The sequence below is a fragment of the Neophocaena asiaeorientalis genome, unplaced genomic scaffold, assembly GCF_003031525.2.
Source record: "Neophocaena asiaeorientalis asiaeorientalis breed wild unplaced genomic scaffold, Neophocaena_asiaeorientalis_V1.1 scaffold242, whole genome shotgun sequence".
Taxonomy (NCBI): domain Eukaryota; kingdom Metazoa; phylum Chordata; class Mammalia; order Artiodactyla; family Phocoenidae; genus Neophocaena; species Neophocaena asiaeorientalis.
Genome location: NW_020172451.1, coordinates 6,863,350 through 6,885,651, shown reverse-complemented (window position 1 = coordinate 6,885,651; position 22,302 = coordinate 6,863,350). Strand labels below are relative to the sequence as shown.

The window sequence follows — 22,302 nt, the reverse complement described above, 5'->3', positions numbered from 1 at the left end:
GTCCAACAAAGTTAGCCTAGGTACCCAACCAACACAATCGGCTACATAGTACTGTACAGTAATAGGTTTATAATACTTTTCACACAAGTAATACATAAAAAGCAAACAAACACAAAAAATAAACAGTTTTAATCTTGCAGTCCAGTACCTTGAAAAGTACAGTGGTACAGTACAACAGCTGGCATACAGGGGCTGGCATCGAGTGAACAGGCGAGAAGGGTTACTGACTGGAGGAGGGAGAGGAGGTGGGAGACGGTAGAGCTGAAGGATCGTCAGCCACAGGAGAGGGAGGGCAAGCTGCCATTTCACTCACGCCTGACGTTGATGGCGCAGGTTCTGGTTCCTTGCTGGATTCAATTCTGTCTACCCTCCTGAAAAGACAATCCAGTTATGTCTGGGTAGTAGCTCTTTTTTTTTTCTCGTCATAGATGTCATGGTAGCACTGAATTGCATTCTGAACAGTTGCTGCAACCTTCGTGTACTGTTCTACATTCGGGTCCTGTGCCTCAAAAACTAACAGTGCCTCCTCAAATAAAGAAAATCCCCTTGCTATTTCCTGCATCGTGAATCTCTTCAGTTACTTCTTCCTCTTGTCGCTCCACTCTCTCAATTATTTTCATTTTTGTCTCCATCGTTATCGCTTGGTGCTTCTTAGCAGTACCAGCTACATCACCACTGCATTTACGCTTGCTTCCAGACATCCTGGGCTTGAAATAATGATACTGTACCACTGTACTCTATACAGTGCTGTACAGTAAAGTACACAAAAGCACAACCACTTGTAGAGGATGCATGCATGTGACAATGTACGCCAGACACATGAACTAACTTGCGTGACTGGACATGGGAACGCACGTTCGCATCTTTGAAAGTTCACAACTTGAAGTTTCACATATAGGGGACTTACTGTATTACAGTATCAGAGTATTCTGGATTTGACTATATACTTACCTTTACCAGTGTGTTATGTATTTTCCTATGTTTTCCTGTCACCAATTAGCATACTTTCATTTCAGCTTGAAGAGCTCCTTTCAGCATTTCTTGTAAGGCACATCTGGTGGTAATGAACTCCCTCAGCTTTTGTCTGGGGTGATCTTTATCTCTTCTTCATTTTTGAAGGACAGCTTTGCCAGATAAAGTATTCTTGGTTGGCAGTTTTATTCTTTTAGCACTTTTAATATATCATCCCATTCTCTCCTGCCCTATAAGCTTTCTGTGGACAAATCCACTGATATCCTTATGGGGATTCCCTGGTAAGTTACAAGCTTCTTTTCTCTTGCTGCCTCTAAGAGTCTTTCTTTGTCTTTGATTTTTGACACTTTTTTTTTTTTTTGACACTTTTTATCATAATGTATCTTGGAGAAGATCTCTTGAAGTTGGGTTTGCTTAGTGACTTATAAGCTTCATAAACTTGGATACCGATATCTCTCCCCAGATTTGGGAATTCTCAGCCATTATTTCTGCCTTCTCCCTCTATCCTCCTTCTGGGACTCCAATAATTTGCAGATTGCTTCTTTTGATGGTATCCTATAGATCATATAGGCTTTCTTAATTCTTTTTTTTAATTTTATTTTTTTATGTAGCAGGTTATTATTAGTTATCTATTTTATATATATTAGTGTATATATGTCAATCCCAATCTCCCAGTTCATCCCACCACCACTTCCCCCGCCGCCAGCTTTCCCCCCTTGGTGTCCATACATTTGTTCTCTATGTGTGTATGTCTATTTCTGTCTTGCAAACTGGTTCATCTGTACCATTTTTCTAGATTCCACATATATGCGTTAATATACGATATTTATTTTTCTCTTTCTGACTTACTTCACTCTATGACAGTCTCTAGGTCCATCCATGTCTCTACAAATGACCCAATTTCGTTCCTTTTTATGGCTGAGTAATATTCCATTGTATATATGTGCCACATCTTCTTTATCCATTCATCTGTCGGTGGGCATTTAGCTTGCTTCCATGACCTGGCTATTGTAAATAGTGCTGCAATGAACATTGGGGTGCATGTGTCTTTTTGAATTATGGTTTTCTCTGGGTATATGCCCAGTAGTTGGAATTGCTGGGTCATATGGTAATTCTATTTTTAGTTTTTTAAGGAACCTCCATACTGTTCTCCACAGTGGCTGTATCAATTTACATTCCCACCAACAGTGCAAGAGGGTTCCCTTTTCTCCACACCCTCTCCAGCATTTGTTGTTTGTAGATTTTCTGACGATGCCCATTCTAACTGGTGTGAGGTGATACCTCATTGTAGTTTTGATTTGCATTTCTCTAATAATTAGTGATGTTGAGCAGCTTTTCATGTGCCTTGTGGTCATCTGTATGTCTCCTTTGGAGAAATGTCTGTTTAGGTCTTCTGCACATTTTTGGATTGGGTTGTTTGTTTTTTTAATATTGAGCTGCATGAGCTGTTTATATATTTTGGAGATTAATCCTTTGTCTGTTGATTCATTTGCAAATATTTTCTCCCATTCTGAGGGTTGTCTTTTCATCTTGTTTATAGTTTCCTTTGCTTTGAAAAAGTTTTTAAGTTTCATTAGGTCCCATTTGTTTATTTTTGTTTTAATTTTCATTACTTTAGGAGGTGGGTCAAAAAAGATGTTGCTGTGATTTATGTCATGGAGTGTTCTTCCAATGTTTTCCTCTAAGAGTTTTACAGTGTCCGGTCTTACATTTAGGTCTTTAATCCATTTTTAGTTTATTTTTGTGCATAATGTTAGATAGTGTTCTAATTTCATTCTTTTACGTGTAGCTGTCCAGTTTTCTCATCACCACTTATTGAAGAGACTGTCTTTTCTCCATTGTATATCCTTGGCTCCTTTGTCATAGATTAGTTGACCATAGGTGCATGGATTTATCTCTGGGCTTTCTATCCTGTTCCATTGATCTGTATTTCTGTTTTTGTGCCAGTACCATATTGTCTTGATTACTGTAGTCTTAATTCTTGTTTATTCTTTTTCCTTTGTTATCCTCTAACTGGGTAATTTTAAAGTTCCTGTTTTGGAATTCACAGATTTTTTTCCCCTGATTGCTCCATTCTGCTGGTCATTGATGCTCTCCATTGCATTTTTCATTTCATTCATTGTATTCTTCAGCTCCAAAATTTCTGTGTGGTTCTTTTTTTAAATGATTTATCTCTTTGTTAAACTTCTCATTTTATTCATGTATAATTTTCCTGATTTTGTTGAATTGCCTTTCTGTGTTTTCTTGTAGCTCGTTGAGCTTCCTTAAAATAGCTATTTTGAACTCTTTATCAGGTAAACTGCAGATCTCCATGTCTTTGAGGTCAGTTACTAGAAGATTATTGTTATCCTTTGGTAGTGTCATGTTTCCTTGGTTTTTCACGTTCCTTGGAGTCTCACATTTTTGTCTTCACACTTGCAGTAGCGGGCACCTTCTCCAATTTTCACTGACTTCGGGAGAGAAATCCCTACCATCAGTCCTGCTAGAGATTCTGAGGCTTTTTCAGACCATCTATGGATACACCTCCACCATGCTTCTTGCTCCCTCTTGTGGCAGAATTCTTAAGCTTGTTTGCCTTCTCTTGATCCTGCAACACACCAGGCCAGGTGCTGACAGCCTCTCTTTTGTTCTCCCAAGGGCTGAGCTAAAGCTCAAGCGTGTGGTCTCTCCCTCGCCTGCAGACTCAGGCTGGCTTTCTACATATGCTCACAAGCCGTCTGCCAAAGCTCACTCTCACCACCATCAGAGAGCTGGCCACGGGTAGGGGTGTGAGTGGGTGAGGCACACGGAGCACTGGAGGGGCCTACAGGCCAGGTGGGGGATCTGCAAGCAAGGTGTCCCCAGCAGCTCCTGGGCAGGCTCCTTGGAGTCTGCAGCACAGTTAGTAGGATCTGCATCCTTTAATGCCCTCCAAGTGTCCTATCTGCCACGCTCCCAGACTTTTCCCACCCCCGCGTCAGCCAGCTCATGATTCTGTGCTCTGGATGGAGTGAGAGAGGAATGTGCCTCTTTGGCAATGTCCCACACACCTGGGGAAGTCAGGTGTGCACTGGCATGCTTCACTTTCCCCTGTGGGAGAAATCAACGGCCAAGAACGTCTCACCCGGTACTGAGCTGTGCTGCCTTGGGGGAGGGGTGATGTGGGTAAAATCAAACTCTTCCTCTTTTCCTCTCCAATGTGTCCAAACCTCTATTTTCTTTCTCCAGTGTTGTGCTGTAACTTCTCCACTGGAAACCTGGACTTCCACAAAGGCTCGTTCGTCTGTAGGTGATTGTCTAAGGCATTGTTCTCCAGGGTCTCCCACACTGTGGCTGAGAGGGGCTGGAGCCGGCTCACAGGCCACTGCAGGGTCTACAGCCAGGACCGAGGTCCGCATGCCTATTACCTGATGCACAGGTGGGTAAGACTTCTCCTGGGTCTCTTGGCACATGGTGCTGGATCCCACAGGTGCTACAAGGCACTTCTGTCTGTGGATGGATGCCAAATTGTTGTTGAGTGCAGGGATATGTGAGGGCTGTCTTATTCAGCCATGTTGCTGACGTCACCCCACTTGAAAAATTCTTACTCTTTACCCTGAATATCCAGCTGACAGATGATATTCTTCTCCCCTCTCTTCTTGTTCACCCTTTCATGGATGGGAATGATCTGGAAAAGAGTGAGGATGGCTCTATTCCTGGAGCCATCTGATGGGGTAAAGACGGCAGAAAAGTTTGGATAACATTGAATGGGAGAAAGGGAGTATTACAAGATTGTACTGCATTTTACCAGGAGTCTCGAAAAAGAAGGAAATAGAGCAAGAATCATTAATGGGAAGCTGACATCTGACTCTGATATATCTGATACACACAATCACCAGTAGTGGTAGAGAAGATGTCCATTCCTAATGACACCCAATTCCATCCTTCTTCATTCCTTCTCTTGGGCATCCCAGAGCTGGAAGATGTGCACATCTGGATTGGATTCCCCTTTTGTGTATACTGTTGCTTTCCTGAGGAATGCTGCTGTCTGTAATCCAGACCGAGCATATTCTCCACGAGCTCATGTACAGTATTCTAGCCATGGTGGACTCTTATTGACCTGGACTTGTTCATGGCCACCATCCCTAAAATGCTGGGCATCTTCTGGTTCACTCTCAGGGATGGAGGTATAGATATAGATATAGGTAGATAGAAATAGTTTTTTACTATATATATATATATATATACATATAGTAAAAAAACCCCCGTTTATCTTCTTAACCATTTTTCAGTGTACACTGCAGTACTGCTAACTATACCCGCATTGCTGTGCAGTGGATCTCTAGAACATCTTCATTAACACTATACCCGTTGAACTCCCATTGCCCCCTCCCCCAAACCCCTGCCAACTATCATCCTACTTTCTGTTTCTATGGACTACTTTAGATGCCTCATATAAATGGAACCATATAGTATTTGTCTTTTTGTGACTGGCTTATTTCACTTAGCCTAATATCCTCATGTGTCAGTTCTTTACTTTTGTGGCTGAATAATATTCCATTGTATGGTTAACCACATTTTGTTTATTCATTAATCAGTTGGAGGACATTTAGGTTGTTTCCACTTTTTGACTCTTACGAACAATGCTGCTATCAACATCTGTATATAAGGTTTTGTGTAGACACGTTTTAACTTTTTTGGGGTACATACCTAGATGTGGAACTGCTGGTAACTCCGCTTAACCATTTGAGGAATTGCCAGACCATTTCCCACAGTAGCTGCACCAGTTTTACATTCCTGCCAGCAGTATGAGTATATGAGTGTTCCAATTTCTCCACATCCTTGCTAACACTTATTATTATCTGACTCTTCTAGCCACCCTTCTGGGTGTGAAGTGGTATCTCAGTTGTTTTTATTTGCATTTCCCTAATGGTTAGTGATGTTGAGCATTGGCCATTTGCATATCTTCCTTGGAAAAATGTCTATTCAGACCCTTTGCCCAGTTTGAAATTAGGTTGTCTTTTTACTGAGTTACAAGTTATTTGTGTATTTTAAATACAAGTCCCTTATCAGATACATGAGTTGCAGATATTTTCTCCCATTGTGAGGGTTGTCTTTTCACTCTTTTTAATATAGGCAAATCACAGTTATTAATTTCCCTCTGGTCACTACTTTGACTCCATAAGTTTTGGTTATGTTCTGTTTTAGTATTTTTGGTGTTGTGTACTTGTTTTCATTCATCTCAAAGTATATTCCCTTGTATGTGATGAGTCACTTGTGTCTTGCTTTCAAAATTCTCCCTTTGTCTTCTGAGAGTTTGATTATGATGGGTCTAGGTATGGATCTCTTTGACTTTATCCTACTGGTAGTTTGTTGAGCTTTACTGATGTATAGATTAGTATTTGTCATCAAATATGCAAATTTTTGAGCCATCATTTCTTCAAATATTCTTTCTGCCCTTTCTCGTCCCCTTATGTCTATGCTGCACGGTGTGTCATAGGTCTCTGAGCCTCTGTTAATTTTTCTTCATTTTCCTTTCTATTCCTTGGATAGGTTAATTTCAACGGACCTATCTTCAAATTTGCTGGTTTTTTTCTCCTTGGTCATGTCTGCTGAGCCCCTCTAGTGAAATTTTTCTCTCAGTTATTGTACTTTTCAACTCTAGAATTTCTATTTGGTTCCTTTCTATAAGTTGTCTCTTTACTGATATTCTCTATCTGGTGAGACACCATTCTTACCTCCTCTAGTTCTTTTTTTTTTTTTTTCTCCTCTAGTTCTTTAGACATGGTTTCCTTTAGCTCTTTGAACGTATTTTAAATAGCTGACTTAAAATCTGGTACTAGGGTAAGTTAAAAACTCTAAAAAGCGTTCTGTTCTTACCAAGATTCTACTGTCTTTCTTGACTGAACACTCTCTGGGTTACTGAAAGCCTTTGGTTAATTTCCAGAGTTTAAAGTTGATTCTGATTATATATGGCAGACTTTTCATTGGTCTTAGAGAGAGCAAACTTTCGGTGGTTCTTACGGGACCATTTTTGTTGACCCTTTGCTTGGACTTTGATTCAAATAAACTATGGAAAAATATTTTTGAGACAACTGGTGGGAGTCCCCACCAGTTGTTGTGGGGACACATGTGTGTCCCCACCATGTGGCCACAGGGGTGAGGATTCCAGACTTTCACTGCTGTGGCCTGGGTTCAGTCCCTGGTCTGAGAACTGAGATCCCGCAGGCTGTAGGGTGCAGCCAAACAAACAAACAAAACAACAAACAAAACAGAAACAAACAAAAACCCAACACACCTGGCAAAAACTGAACGCAGCCTGGTTATCAGATTAAAACTTTTATTTTGTTGGCTAAGAAAATTGTATATTCAAGACCCTATTGCCTGTTAGAGCTCCACAGTGGTGGTTAGAGTTTTCTTTGATTTGCTCTCAAATACTCCAGCTTACGTGCAAAAGTATGTGTGGGACGAGAGATATGAAATAATGGCACGTGTTGATGGTTGTTGGATCTGGGTGATGGGTACATGCAGGTTCACTTACCATTTTATTTTTATGTTCAAAAATTTCTATAATAAAATTTTTTTTCAAAAAACAGAAGGGGTACCCTTGGGTCCAGACAAGGCTGCCTTGAACTGGGAAAAATTAATTTAGTCCCATACTGGCCTTGGGCGGAAGGGAGTAAAACAATGTCCTGGAAGATAGAGTGTGCCTTAAGAGAATAAAGGCTAACGTGATAGAACCAGTCAGGTACCCTCAGGATCAAGTTATACAGCAAGTAAAGACATGTAACTATCTCTGTGTCTGGAAGGCAAAGGAACTGACTGGTCAAATCCATGCTGGTCCTTGGCCCCAACTCCCAAGTCTGGTGGTCTCCACCACATCCCAGGGGGGTGGAAAAGATTTCTTTCCTGGGGCTAGCAAAAGAAGTGTTTCTGCCCGAAACCATTCCGCTTGGCTTGCCCAGCACTATGACCAAGACCCGAAGCTGGAGCTATGCATAGGGTGACAGACCTCAAAGGGCAGAGGCCTGGGATGAGGTAGGCTTCTGTCCTCCTAAGTGACCCACAGCCTCAAGACACCAACTGGGGAAAGGGAGCTTCCTCTGATGACCCCAGACGCAATCAGTGAAGCTCCAGAAATCTTAAATTACACTATAAAATGTATGTTTGTGAGTTCTTTATAACATACTCCAAATACAACGACCTTAAACCCTGAGGGAGGGAACATGGGAGATCCACCCAGAAGAGTTCCCACAGGGCAGGACCATGCAAAGCCTGAGGCACTGGGTGCTCCCACATTCAAAGCACAAGGAGAACGTACCTAGCCTGGTCTGCTGCCAGCTTTCCAGAGGGGAACAAGAGCCACTAGGGAAGACAGGTGCCCTGAGGCTTAGCTAAAAAGAGGGCTTGGGAAACAGGAACCAAAGGCAGGCAGTCAAGAACCTGCCATTCTTTACTTTAATACCCTTTTCCCTATGAGGAGGGGCAGGATATATATCGTAAGACACAAAGAGCCCCTGGACCTTTCTTTGCACATAGCTGAGGGATCTGAAACTCCTCTGCAGCCAGGTTAGGAGAAGAGAAACTAAGGGAGGAGCTGGGGGCACTGGTGGGCAGAGGACAAGCTACACAAGCCCTGTGGGAGAAAGGCAGAGCTGACTGCCCTCGGCTGCACCCAGCCCAGGAGCGTCAGTGAGCGAAGCCCTGTCAGGAAGGGGGAGAGGAACTGAAAGAGGCTGAAGACAGTAACGCAACGTTCCTTAGCAGGTCAAGGGCCTTTCACTGTGCAGCAGACGGGCTGCTGAGTGCGGGTAGTGGCTGGCAGACCCTGTAATGTCTGAATGGGGTGGGGAAGAGGGCCTGGGACCATCACTAGTCCGCCTCACTGTGCCGTTACCACCACCATGATGCTGGGCACAGCAGGGATGACTGGGGCGGGAGGCAAGCCTGGCATGGCCAGAAGTATAGTCTGCAGGTCGCGGTGGAATGAGGAGCCAGAAGAGGCCATACATCTTCCATGCGAGGTGAAATCTGAAACCAGCACCTTGTGTAGTGCCACCCAGAGTCCCCACCTGATCAGCCCCTGGCCCCAGGTCCATATTACAACTACTTGACTAAAGAACAGCTTTATTGGTGACCCGAAGGAACCAAGGTCACTCCCAGGCAGTGTCAGCCTGTAAGGCCTTCTCCGGGCAGGAAAGTCGATCACATAATTCATGGGACTTCCCGACAAGAGGTCAGAGCTCCACTCCTAATTTTAAGAAAATTCCAAATCCTGATTTCAGAGTCAGTAAAAAGAAGGTCAGAGGCTAGAATCCTGACAAGTATCGGTGCCTCTGCCTATTGGGGCTGAGGAGGCTGGCCGAGTTGTTCAGCAACATCCATGGGGCTGAACAGATGAGGTAGAGGCCAGAGAGGCCACAGGAAGTCTCCCCAAGACAAGTTTCCAAGAGACTTCACACTTCCGCAGGGCGTAGAACCCGGCCCTGAGATTGCACTTTGGGTCTGACGGGTAGCAGAAACCCCACCTCCTGGCCCTCAGCACGTGGAACCTCCGTGGTCTGGGCTCAGTGGTGCTGCCACAGCCTGTCACACGTCCCAGCTCCTCACTGCTGGGGCGTCCCCAGCTTCCTGATAGGATACAGGTACCACATCACCACCCCGGAAGGGTTGATGATCAATGTGAAGTTGGTTTTATCCTGGAGGCCACTGATGATGTCACCCGTGTAGACGTTCTGGGCCTGCAGGGGGGAGGACAGCACTATGCCACCCTAAGAATGGCTGCACAGGGACAAACCCCCACCGCCCCCCACTCCAGGGGATGTAAGAGCCTGCACTTTGGTCTGTGTTGAGCCTCCAGGATGCCCTACAGAAGTGGGAGCCTGAGTCCCCATGACTTCCCCTCTGGCAAAGCCAACAGATGCCCAAGTACTGGCAGTGGTGAGGGGCCAGCCCACCAAGAACCTGAGAAATGTGCCAGCAAGACTGAAGAGGGGAAACACGCAGCCTCGGGGGCTGACGGGACTCATTTACACACGGTAGTTCGTTTATGTAGCTTGAAAACACCAGTGCAGAGCACAGCACCAGCCGGAGGACCCAAGGCCCACGGCTTAGGGGACGGTGTGTGAGTGAAGGGGCCCCCGTGTGAGTAGGACCCAGCAACACCCTCAGGGAAACCCAAAGCGCTGCAGGTAGCAGGACACTCACCTCATACACCTTGGAGCTGGTGAAGTTCAGCCGGGCGAGGGAGGTCCGGTAGGGATACGGCATATCTGTCCTGCGGCTGAAGAAGACTATAGCACTGGCCTCACTGGCCAGGGGCCGCACGTACACTTCAATGTGGGATTTCTCCTGGCGCAGAACATGGCTACTGGCTGGGGTCCCTGCTCAGCAGGCCCTGAAGCTCCCTTCCCAACCCGCCCTTGAGCTCTGGGTCTCGCCAGCCCACAGTTCCGTGTCAGGCAGAAGCTTGGAGAGGAAACCACAGCCCTCCAGCACGCAACTCGTCTAACTCCACCTTCCTTCCTTCCTTCCCTGACTCAGCAGACGCTCCCCGACACTTACTCTGTGCCAGGCCCCACGCCAGGACACAGATAAATGCTGCATGAGGTCCCGCCTCAGAGAGCTTACAGGATAACGGGAGAGACAGACGTGGACAGCCCCTGGCACTGGACTGGAGGGCACCGTCCAGTTAGAACGATGAGCTCTGCCCTGAGCAGCCAGGAGGGTGAAGCCACAGCCTCCAGAAGGCCCCTGGGCCTGGCTCCACCATCCGCCCCTCTGGCAGGATTAGTTATCGCCTCTGGGCATCACCAGTTCAGCAGGTGCTTTCTATATTGGTGTAGATTTCCTTTTACTAGAGAGGCAAGGATCTGGGCAACGAGCACAAGCTTTCAGGTGACACTATCGGCATCGAGTCCTGTTGTACCACTTACCAACTGTGTGGCCTTGGTATAAAGTTACTGAGACTCTTCAAGTCTAAGTTTCCTCATTTGTAAAACAGGGAAGGAGCATCGACCTTCTGAGAAAATGTATCTAGAATGTCTAGCACACAGTAGGTGCTCAACAACTAGTCTACACTAGTACTAGCAGTAGCTGTACTCCATGGCTCAAACAACTCCTAAACTCTGAAGGCAAAGCCCTACTTCTCTGCCAGCCATCATAGACTTGTGCAGAAGTTTTGTAGTTCCAAACCGAGGGGCCACACTGATCCCGTGTGCATGTGTGGTGATGTCTCCCTTCCCCAAATCCCACGAGCTGTCCTGCTCTGGCCCTGCTCTTACCCAGGCAAGTGAGGGACAGTCGAAGCAGCTCCCAGTAGAGACTTCGACTGAATGCAACTAGGAGGGATTGAGTGGATTTCAGAGGCCTAGTCCCGACCCCTGAACCTCTGGCCTGCAGACTTGTTTCCAGGGGAGCCCAGTCTCTCAGCCTCCCTTCCTTGCTCCCACACCCCCAGTACCTTGAGAATCCTGTGTCCTTGGATGCCTAAGGGGTCCTGGTTGATTTTTATCATGAGTGGATTCTGCAGAATGTCCATGTTCTGGGCCGAGATGGTACGCAGGTCCGTGGACATGAAGAGGGGGGCCGCCAGCACCGTCCACAGGGCCATCTGGGCCCGGGCTTGCTCGAAGCTGAGGCCAAAGTTCCCAATGAGCAACTGGGGGCAGAAAAGAGGATTGCTCAGCTCTGCCCTCTTCAGGGCGGTGGGCGTGGGGACCAACCCTAAACTTGTAGCAAAAGAAGACAGAGATGGGGGAGGACGGCCAGGTGTGGGCCCTGGTTCTACAAACACCATTCCCCAGCAGCGTGGCCTTGGGGTGGGTCAAGTCACTTTTCAGAGCCTCAGGTTTTTTCTTCCATCAAGAATATGAGGGTGATAATATGCTCTGATCACGTCACAGGTTGTTCAGAGGATCCAATGGATCCTGTTGCCAAAAGCGTTTATAAACTGGAATATGCAAGTCAAGAAATACAGCCAGGATGGTAGTAAACCAGACCTGGACAGAGTCTCTGCTCCTGCCACTAGCCACCCACCTGCCCTAACGACAGCTGACTACACCAATGGGCACTCCTGTCCTCAGGGCAACCAATACACCAACAGGACACAAACGATTCCTGCTAACTCAACACTCTTGTGTACTTAGTGACACCAATTTAACTAAGCACTGTATATGTGCCAAACCATGCCAAGCATTTAAAGGGTCATCCTTCTGGGGACTTCCCTGGTGGTCCAGCAGTTAGGACTCCTCGCTCCCACTGCAGGGGGAGTGGGTTTGATCCCTGGTCAGGGAACTAAGATCCCGCATGCCATGTGGCATGGCCAAAAAATAAAATAAAATAATTTTTAAAAAAGGACTTGGCCCTGGGCCTGGTGCCTAATAGGTCAATGAAGGTCAGCTCCCCTCCAGCCCCAGGGAGCTGAGTCCTGTTTGCAACATCAGCCATGTGCTGGCCTAAAAAAAAAATAAAACAAAAATAAAGGGTCATCCTTTTAACCCTCAAAACAACCCTACATATATAGCAGCTACTATTACTATTTCCATTTTCCAATTGACAAAGCTGGTCACAGAAATATTGTCACGTGCCCAAGGTAAGTGGCAGAGCTGGAGCTGGAACTCTAAAGCAGGTCAATTTCTGTTTCTCCAGGCACCTCTCCATCTGGCCTAGTATTTGTAATTATTATAATCATCACTGACGGTAAATACTCGTTGACTAAAGAGATAGCTATAAAACTGTAAGATAAATTGCAAAGAAATTTAAGTGATCAGGGCTATGAGTAAGGTAGGTATGAGAGGCCAGTTCTGCCTGTGGAGGGTAACACTACAGAGCACTGAGAGAGGGGTCAGAGGCAGACCTGGCAAAGAGTCTAGGGAAGGGTGGCAAGAGAGTGTGGACTATCTGTGATCTTCACCCTATGGAGGAATAATGTCTTACACAAGAGTCCCTACAGATCAAGTTCTCCCTTCCTTGCTCCCACACCCCCAGTACCTTGAGAATCCTGTGTCCTTGGATGCCTAAGGGGTCCTGGTTGATTTTTATCATGAGTGGATTCTGCAGAATGTCCATGTTCTGGGCCGAGATGGTACGCAGGTCCGTGGACATGAAGAGGGGGGCCGCCAGCACCGTCCACAGGGCCATCTGGGCCCGGGCTTGCTCGAAGCTGAGGCCAAAGTTCCCAATGAGCAACTGGGGGCAGAAAAGAGGATTGCTCAGCTCTGCCCTCTTCAGGGCGGTGGGCGTGGGGACCAACCCTAAACTTGTAGCAAAAGAAGACAGAGATGGGGGAGGACGGCCAGGTGTGGGCCCTGGTTCTACAAACACCATTCCCCAGCAGCGTGGCCTTGGGGTGGGTCAAGTCACTTTTCAGAGCCTCAGGTTTTTTCTTCCATCAAGAATATGAGGGTGATAATATGCTCTGATCACGTCACAGGTTGTTCAGAGGATCCAATGGATCCTGTTGCCAAAAGCGTTTATAAACTGGAATATGCAAGTCAAGAAATACAGCCAGGATGGTAGTAAACCAGACCTGGACAGAGTCTCTGCTCCTGCCACTAGCCACCCACCTGCCCTAACGACAGCTGACTACACCAATGGGCACTCCTGTCCTCAGGGCAACCAATACACCAACAGGACACAAACGATTCCTGCTAACTCAACACTCTTGTGTACTTAGTGACACCAATTTAACTAAGCACTGTATATGTGCCAAACCATGCCAAGCATTTAAAGGGTCATCCTTCTGGGGACTTCCCTGGTGGTCCAGCAGTTAGGACTCCTCGCTCCCACTGCAGGGGGAGTGGGTTTGATCCCTGGTCAGGGAACTAAGATCCCGCATGCCATGTGGCATGGCCAAAAAATAAAATAAAATAATTTTTAAAAAAGGACTTGGCCCTGGGCCTGGTGCCTAATAGGTCAATGAAGGTCAGCTCCCCTCCAGCCCCAGGGAGCTGAGTCCTGTTTGCAACATCAGCCATGTGCTGGCCTAAAAAAAAAATAAAACAAAAATAAAGGGTCATCCTTTTAACCCTCAAAACAACCCTACATATATAGCAGCTACTATTACTATTTCCATTTTCCAATTGACAAAGCTGGTCACAGAAATATTGTCACGTGCCCAAGGTAAGTGGCAGAGCTGGAGCTGGAACTCTAAAGCAGGTCAATTTCTGTTTCTCCAGGCACCTCTCCATCTGGCCTAGTATTTGTAATTATTATAATCATCACTGACGGTAAATACTCGTTGACTAAAGAGATAGCTATAAAACTGTAAGATAAATTGCAAAGAAATTTAAGTGATCAGGGCTATGAGTAAGGTAGGTATGAGAGGCCAGTTCTGCCTGTGGAGGGTAACACTACAGAGCACTGAGAGAGGGGTCAGAGGCAGACCTGGCAAAGAGTCTAGGGAAGGGTGGCAAGAGAGTGTGGACTATCTGTGATCTTCACCCTATGGAGGAATAATGTCTTACACAAGAGTCCCTACAGATCAAGTTTCAAGACACATCAGAACCGCCTGGGAAGACTTAACAATGGGCATTCCCAGGCCCTCTCTGAACATTCTGATCCAAGAGGTGGGGTGGGGCCCTGGGAACAGAATTGTAAGCGCCCAAGACAAGTCCAGCACGGCTGGTTCAAGGACACATTTCTGATATGCTGATCTAGAACCTGGCAATGAGCGTCCAGGAAGACAGCATAGGGCAGTGGGCCCTGGGCCATCCCCCTCCATGCTGGTACCATGTCTGGGTCGTTCCAGTGCCCAGGGCCTGCCACCGGCTGCAGAATGTCCTGGTGGGTCACAAACCAGTCCAGGATGGAGAGCACGCTGCTCCAGGAGTCCTGGATGTCGTCATAGTTGCGCCAGAGGTTGCAGATGTCTGCCAGCAGGGTGTAGTTCACCTGGATTTGGGGGGAAGGCAGAGTCCAACACCAGAGTCATACTCTAATGCCTGGAGCCCTGCACAGGGGCTGGGGAGCCTCAGCAGGAGACACAGAGGGTAGGGAAGGGGGAAGAGAACACACCTTGAGCGTGTTCAGGATGAGGAAGGCCTCGGAGGGAGTGGCCCTGCTCTGGGGCTGCCCGGCCTCTCCTCCATGCGCGCTGGTGCCAGGAGCCGACCCCTCCCTCTCACGCCAGCTGGGGCCAAGCCCAGGGTATGGACCCAGGCTGGCGTACCATAACCTTCCCTACCACACCCCCACCCCCGTGTTCTCTCAGTGAGTCCCACCCTCTGCCAGGGTTCTCCCTCGGGTCTGCAAGTCTGATTCCACCCTTTCTAGCACCCTACATGCCGAAGCGTCCCTGGTGAGAGGCCCACAAGGCCTTTCAGAGGCCAGGCCCCACCTGCCTGGCCTCACCAGCCTTCTGGATCTCCTAGCCCACTCGGCAAAACCCAGGATTCTGACTGCTTGCTGGGTGCTGTGTCAGCACATAACATATGGTTCCCATGCCTTGGATACCCATCCCTTCAGCCCACCTGACAAGTGTCTCCTCTAAGACCCTGGGCTAGCTCAGGCCCCCTCAGGTACTTATGACCCTTTCCTAGACCTACAAATCAGCATGTGAGCAACTATGATGAGAGGAGCCCTGGCTGCATAGAAGGCAAGGAGGCCTGGGTATGAGGAACATTGCCAGGTGGGTGCACAGAATGGCTTACCTCTGGGGGGAGGCCCCCTTCGTAGGCTGGCCAACTGCAGGAGAAGGCGATGGGGCGGCCTGTGGCATTCAGGGCAGCAGCCATCTTGGGGTACCCTGGAGAAGTCCAACCCTCACATTTTAGGATGAAGAGACACAAGATGAAATCTGGGGCCTCAGCCCAAACCTCCCACCAAATGGGAGGGAACTACGGTTCAAGGAGGTGCTTCCCCTGTACCCAGAGCTGCAAACACTTCCCAGGTAGGGGCATGGTACCAACCCATCTTTAGGGAGCCTGGAAGCCAAGATCCCCCTAGGCCCTGGGTGAGGGGAATTGGGAAATGCTACCCCCTAGGGGCCATACAGACAGATGGGCACTGTGGGGCCTTCCATGGCCACCCCTCCCTGTCTACCTAATGGCCCCCAGCCAGCTGTGGGACCCACCCTCGGCCCGTTCCTCGGGGGTTGAGAAGCAGCCATCCAGCTTCAGCATGTCCACCTTCCACTTGGCGAAGGTTTGAGCATCCTGGACCACCTTGTCTAGCGTGGTGCCTGGGTAACCCATGCAGGTGAAGTTGCCCATGTCTGCGTAGATGCCCAGTTTCAGGCCCAGGGAATGAGCCTGTGGGGGGTTGACAACACACTGGGCTCAGGCAGGACCTCAAGGAGCCGCCTCCCAGGCACATCTGACCAGGCCCCATTAAAACCTTCAATGATGGGACTTCCCTGGTGACGCAATGGTTAAGAATCTGCCTGCCAATGCAGGGGACACAGGTTCGAGCCCTGGTCCGGGAAGATCCCACATGCCGTGGAGCAAGTAAGCCCGTGCACCACAACTACTGAGCCTGCGCTCTAGGGCCCGCGAGCCACAACTACTGAGCCCGCATGCCACAACTACTGAAGCTCATGAGCCTAGAGCCCGTCCTCTGCAACAAGAGAAGCCACCACGATAAGAAGTCTGCACACCCAACAAAGAGCAGCCCCCGCTCACTACAACTAGAGAAAGCCTGCGCACAGCAACAAAGACCCAATGCAGCCAAAAATAAATTAATTAATTTTAAAGATATAATAAATAAATAAAAACCTTCAATGACTTCCTAAAGCCCAAAGGAAGGGGTCTCAGCTTGCTGGCCTGGCCTCTGCCAACCATGATACTTCCCCTCCCTCCAACACACACACCTTGCATGGGCTGTTTCTGGCCTCTAGGCATTTGCTTCTGCCATTCCCTCTGCCTTGAATGCCATCTCTCCAGTATCAGCTCAAGAACTGCTTCCTCCGGAGAACCTTCCTGAAATCCCAGGCTGAATAAGATGTCCTTCCTTGCTCTCACCCACTACAGTGGGTCAAAACTACCTGTCCATGTATCTATTTCCTCCACCAGACTGTGAGTTCTCAAGCAGGGATTACAGAAATGAGCCCTAAGTAGGATAGGGTGGAAAGAGCGGTCTGGCCCACAGGCCAAGGGGCAGGGCTGGGGTGGGGCTCACGTAGTCAGCCAGGAAGGCCATGCCGTTGGGGAAGCGCTTGGGATCAGGCACCAGGTTGCCTTTGGCATCACGTCCACCAATCCAGCAGTCATCGATGTTAAGGTATTCGTAGCCCAGGTCCCGCCATCCATCCTGCGCCAGCCGGTCAGCCATCTCCATGAAGAGCCGCTCACTGGCGAGGGGTAGGGGACAGGGCTGCTCAGTGGCCCAGCACGGGCCTAACCTTAACCCCACCCCCCTTCCTCAGAGCTTTTCAAACTTCTTAGATGCTCTGAGTGTGAATCCAGCCTACAAGTACCATGGCCTTGCTGTCAGCTGAGGACTAAGCCAGGTAACAAGTGTGAGGGGTACCAAGGATTATGTCATGAGCCATGAGCAGGGTGGAGCAAGAGGAGTGACGGGGCCCCCAAGCCAAGAAGCAGAACCGGGCCAGTGGGAAGCACGCGGGGTCCGGCCTGGCCCTTAACTGTTACCTCCTTTCCATAATCTCAGTGGCTGCGTCCACCACAGGGTCCCTGCCCCACAGACCTGAGGTCACCACAGAGGCCCCAAGCTGGTCATGAAGCTGAGTGTCAGAGGTCTCAAAAGTCACCTCTGGTTGCTTTCTCTCTGGGATGGGGGGCTCTAACCCTGCCCTCTTTCCTAGCTGACCCCCACTCGCTGCTCCCACTCTGTGAGGGCCCTAGGCAAGCCTGTTGGGTGGTGCCGACCTTACTCACCTGATGCAGTTCTTTGGGTCCTCGTTACAGTCAGTGTTGCAGCGGAAGCGTTCCCAGGCCAGCCAGCCCATGGGTGGCTTCCGCAGGAGCCCGTTCTCCAGAACCAGCACCTGGGCCACCAAGGCCAGCAAGAGCACTGCAGGGGGTTGGAAGGATAACTGTGAGTGGCTCCTATAGCTCCAGCCCTCACCCCACCCCATCCACATGCTGCCCAGCCCTGCAGAGGCTGCTGGCCTGCACATTAGGGGAACTAGACTCTCGCGCTTAAGGTGGAATGGGCTCTTCCTGCAACTCCTGGCTCCAGGAGTGCTGTGAGTGGGCGGACGGTGCCTGGGGTGGGGCAACGTGTTTGAGGCCCAGATTCCCACTTTGCTGTTACCACAGCAGTGCTGGAATTATCAAAAACTAACACCCTGAGGTCATATCCCTTCTACACCCTGACCAGCTCCCCCCACTCCATTCACACAGAACTTGACAGTACAGTGTAGCCAGACTCCAGGTCTCCTGAGTCCCATCCAGGGCTCTTTGTTCTCCACAGACACCCAAGAGGCTTCAGAAGGGCTTAAGAGGCCAGCCGGTTGGACCTGCACCCAGCCAGCTCACTTTCCCTCTAGGGCCTCAGTTTCTTTATCTGCAAGATGGAATCACTGTACTGACTTTACAGGGCTGCTCTTATTACATGTTGATGTTAATAAGATAGGGCCTCTGTGCTTTGGGGTAGAGGGGGTGCGCAAGGACGAGGCCTCTTTGGAGGGGAACTGATTCCTAGGTGGGGAGCACCTCCTCCTTTCCTGGCCCACTTCCAAGAATGAGAGGAACATGTCTCCCCACATACCCACATCAGGGAAGGAGGCCCAGACGCCACAGGACTGGAACTTCCTCCAGGTAGCTCCCACCCCCAACTGGTCACCTACCCTCCCAAAGCCACCCCCATCCGTGTAGGTACCTGTCTTCAGCAACATCGCTCTGGACTCAGCGTCTCAGGACCTGACCAGATCTGCTTTTACCAGCTCTGTATGTTGGGCTCTGGAAGCTAAGAAACGTTAGAAAAGCACTGGCGTCACTACTGCCTGGCTAGCCCTGCCGCCCTTAACCTTGGGTGTGGATCCCACACTGGGTCCCCAAGCCCTCTCACCGCTCCCCCCCTCTACCCCAGCCATCACTTCCCCGAGCCTGGGTTCTTCCGGAGGAAATACTAAACAAGGTATCTTGGACGTTAGACCGCACCCCTTCTGCACTGCTGGGAACCCCGAGCGCCCAAGGGCGGCCCTCTGCCAGACTGGGGTCAGAGAGAGGCAGCGACAGGCTCGAGGACGCCCAGGAAGAACGGAAGCGGCGGGCCGGGACCAGGCTCCGTATTCCCTCCAGGTCTGGGTTGCCGCCCCCCGTCCCCAAAGACCGCAGGCCCAGCGGCCCAGCACGGGGACCCCAACCAGAGTCGTCCACATTTGACACTCACCCCTTCCAAGCCGCCTGCTTCGGTCTCCGGAACCAGCCACCACCGCAGTCACCTGATTCGCTTCCGGCGTTCCAGAGGGGCGGGGCCTCACTGCGCCAAACCTTCCCCGGAGGACCCAACAAAATCCCCCTAGCAACGTCCTGCCCCGCCCTCTACCGGCCCAGTAAGCCCTCGGAACCTCCCCAAGCCCCACCTCCTTCGAGCTCCGGCTCTGCGCGCCCCCGAGGCAGGCACGAGCCAACCGCGGCTTCACGTGAAGCTAGTCCTTTCACCTCTGCTGGGTTCCCTGAAGGCGAGGATAGTGCCTGTAGATGATGCTCAATGAAGAGCTGTGGCGTGAATACCTGCTGGGGGCTTTTTAAAGAAAAATGGGAGAATGCCCTGAAGCAGGGCCCGTAGTAAGCCGCTCAAAAACAGTAGTGGCAGATGAATAGGCACCACGAGGAGGATGGGTGGGAGAAAGCAAACCAGGTGGAGGACACAGTTCCTTCAAAGCCAGGAGACTCTCCTTCCTTACCTGACACTTGGACCACCCATTATTCTTATCCAGGCACTTTGCATATTCCTTCCTCTTTCATTCATCAAATACTTATTGAGCAACCGCTAGGTACCAAGCACTTTATTCCTGGCACCTTCACTTGGATGATCACTGGGCATCTCAAACATAACTGGCCCCAGACACCTGCCACTTCCATGTCTCAGGTAATGGCAACTCTCCTTCCAGGAGCTCAGGCCAAAACGCTGGAGTCCTCCTTGCCTCTTCTTTCCCTCACTCCCTACATCCAACCTCTCTGCAAACCTTGCACTGCCTACCTTCAAAACCCACCCTGAATCTGGCCACCTCTCTCTACTCTCCCAGCCCCCATCACATCTTGCCTGTATTACTCCAGCAGCCTCCTCACCGGTCTGCTTCCACCCACATTTATTCTCTCCTTAGCAGCCAGAGAAATCCTTTAAAACAGGGGTCCTCAACCCTCGGGCCGCGGACCGGTATCGGTCTACGGGCTGTTAGGAACCAGGACGCACAGCAGGAGTTGAGCGGCACAGCAGGAGGTGAGCGGCGGGCAAGCATGTGAGGCTTCATCTGCCGCTCCCCGCTCCCCATCGCTCGCATCACCGCCTGACCAGCCCCCCACCGACCCCGCTCCCCACTTCCGTGGATAAATTGTCTTCCACGAAATTGGTTCCTGGTGACAAAAAGGTTGGGGACCGCTGCTTTAAAACATAGCTCAAGCCCGTGTTCATTTCAGCCTGGAGTAACAGCCCTCACAGGTTTACAGAGCCCCAGGCCACACATTCTGACCCCACCTCCTGCTGCTCCTCCCTGCCCCCCTCCCCCCCCTTGCAGTTCCTCAAACACAGGCCTCTGGGCCGTTGCACTAGCTGTTCCATCTGCCTGGAATACTCTTCCTCCAGATTTTCGCATGACTGGCTCCCTCACTTCCTTCACGTATTTCCCAAATGTCACCTTCTCAGTGAGCCCTACCTTGACCATTCTTTTGAAAATTGCAACCGCCCTACTGCCCCAACTCCCAGTCTCCTTGCCCCTGCTCTATATTTTCCACAAAATTTATTGCCTTCTAACACATTTATTATGGTTGCTATTACTTTTTTAAAATTTATTTATTTTATTTTTCGGCTGCCTTGGGTCTTCCTTGCTGTGGGCGGGCTTTCTCTAGTTGTGTCGAGCCGGGGCTACTCTTCATTGTGGTGCACGGGCTTCTCATTTCGGTGGCTTCTCTTGCTGCAGAGCATGGGCTCTAGGCGCGCAGGCTTCAATAGTTGTGGCTCGCGGGCTCAGTAGTTGTGGCACACTGGCTTAGTTGCTCTGCGGCATGTGGGATCTTCCCCGACCAGGGCTCAAACCCATGTCCCCTGCATTGGCAGGTGGATTCTTAACCACTGCGCCACCAGGGAAGCCCATGGTTTCTCTTATTAACTGAATAAAAGTTAATGGGGGAGACATAATAAACAGGAAATAAAAGCATGAGTGTAGGGAAGCTTTTCTTATAAGTGGTTAGTGCTATAATGAAAATACAACCCAGGGATGTGACAGAGACCTGCAGGTAGGCTACTTTCTCAAGGCCAGGGAGGGGACATTTGAGCTGAGACCTAAACGGTGTGAAGGAGCCCTGAGGAGTTAGAGCAGAGGGGCAGGCTTGAGAAGGAAGCGCATTCTAGGCTGCAGGAACTGCAAGGGCAGAACTCTGACGTGGGCACCAGCAAATTCATGGGCAGGTGTTCTGAGCTCACCGGCTTCCAGGGCTGCTGGGAAACCCTAGCCTCCTGCGTTTGGCTGTGCACTCCTGCAACCTTCACTGCAGGCCTAGCTGTCGACTGACTCCAGGCAGAGTCTGGGCGCTGAAGTTGCGTTTCAGGCCGGCGGGAGTGGCGGAAGCAGAAATGGATAATCCCCAGAAGCAGAGGTCTGAGCGACGCCAGGTGCCGGGTTGGGTGGCTGGGAAGCTGGTCCGGGCCTCGCGGGCTGGATAGGAGCCCGCCCAGAGGAGGCGTCTGAGCCGAGGCCGTCCCAGGCTTGGCTCTGCGGGAGAAGTGGGCCGGGCGGGGAGAGGGGGACTGGAGGGGGGAAGGGAAGGTCTCCGAGTTCTCTGGGAGGTGGACTGGGTCCAAGGCCCCCGGACGGCCTGAGGTGGGACTCTGCGCTCGAGGCCTCCCGCCACTGACCAGCACTGTGGCTCAGGCGGGTCACGGCCTGTCGGGCCTCAGTTTCCCTCGGGCATGGATCGCGGGGCGGCTTCGCGGATCGCGGGGCGGCTTCGCGGATCGCGAGGCCTAGTGAGTCGTGGGCGGGGAGGGGCGGGGGCGGTAACTCGAGCCTCCCAAGCGGGGTCTTTCGGCTCCCGTGGCCAAGTTAGCGGCCCGGGCGGAGGCGTGGGGTCCCGAGCCGGAATCGCCCCTGGCCGCGGCCGCAACCCACCCCGCAGGTCGTCCTCTTGGGCTTCGGTGGCGCGGAGGTGAGAGCGGGCCCGTAGGGCTCGGGAGGCGGCGGCCTCCGGGAGGGCGTGGCCCGCGGGGACGTGGCGGGACAGCTCCGTGCGCGATGGGGAAACCGAGGCG

The 22,302-nt window shown here is 50.3% G+C and overlaps 1 protein-coding gene across 4 annotated transcripts in view; it reads right to left on the bottom strand.

Annotated features, from left to right (window-relative positions):
• NAGA (alpha-N-acetylgalactosaminidase) overlaps window positions 1–19,358 on the bottom strand; it is a 29,231-nt gene extending 9,873 nt beyond the window's left edge. The window contains exons 1-10 of one of the 4 annotated variants that reach the window (XM_024737432.1): window positions 19,225–19,358; window positions 18,712–18,798; window positions 17,766–17,901; window positions 17,047–17,218; window positions 16,004–16,181; window positions 15,582–15,676; window positions 14,662–14,823; window positions 12,922–13,119; window positions 10,138–10,281; window positions 9,040–9,671 (exon numbers count right to left, since the gene is read on the bottom strand). In XM_024737432.1, the coding sequence (XP_024593200.1) occupies window positions 9,537–9,671; window positions 10,138–10,281; window positions 12,922–13,119; window positions 14,662–14,823; window positions 15,582–15,676; window positions 16,004–16,181; window positions 17,047–17,218; window positions 17,766–17,901; window positions 18,712–18,727 (1,236 nt within the window). In that variant the 5' untranslated portion in view covers window positions 18,728–18,798; window positions 19,225–19,358 and the 3' untranslated portion in view covers window positions 9,040–9,536. Of the gene's footprint in view, window positions 1–9,039; window positions 9,692–10,137; window positions 10,282–12,921; window positions 13,120–14,661; window positions 14,824–15,581; window positions 15,677–16,003; window positions 16,182–17,046; window positions 17,219–17,765; window positions 17,902–18,711; window positions 18,799–19,224 lie in introns of those variants that run through there. The other 3 variants (XM_024737434.1, XR_003002181.1, XR_003002182.1) reach the window with 3 other exon arrangements.
• Window positions 19,359–22,302: the final 2,944 nt, after the last annotated feature.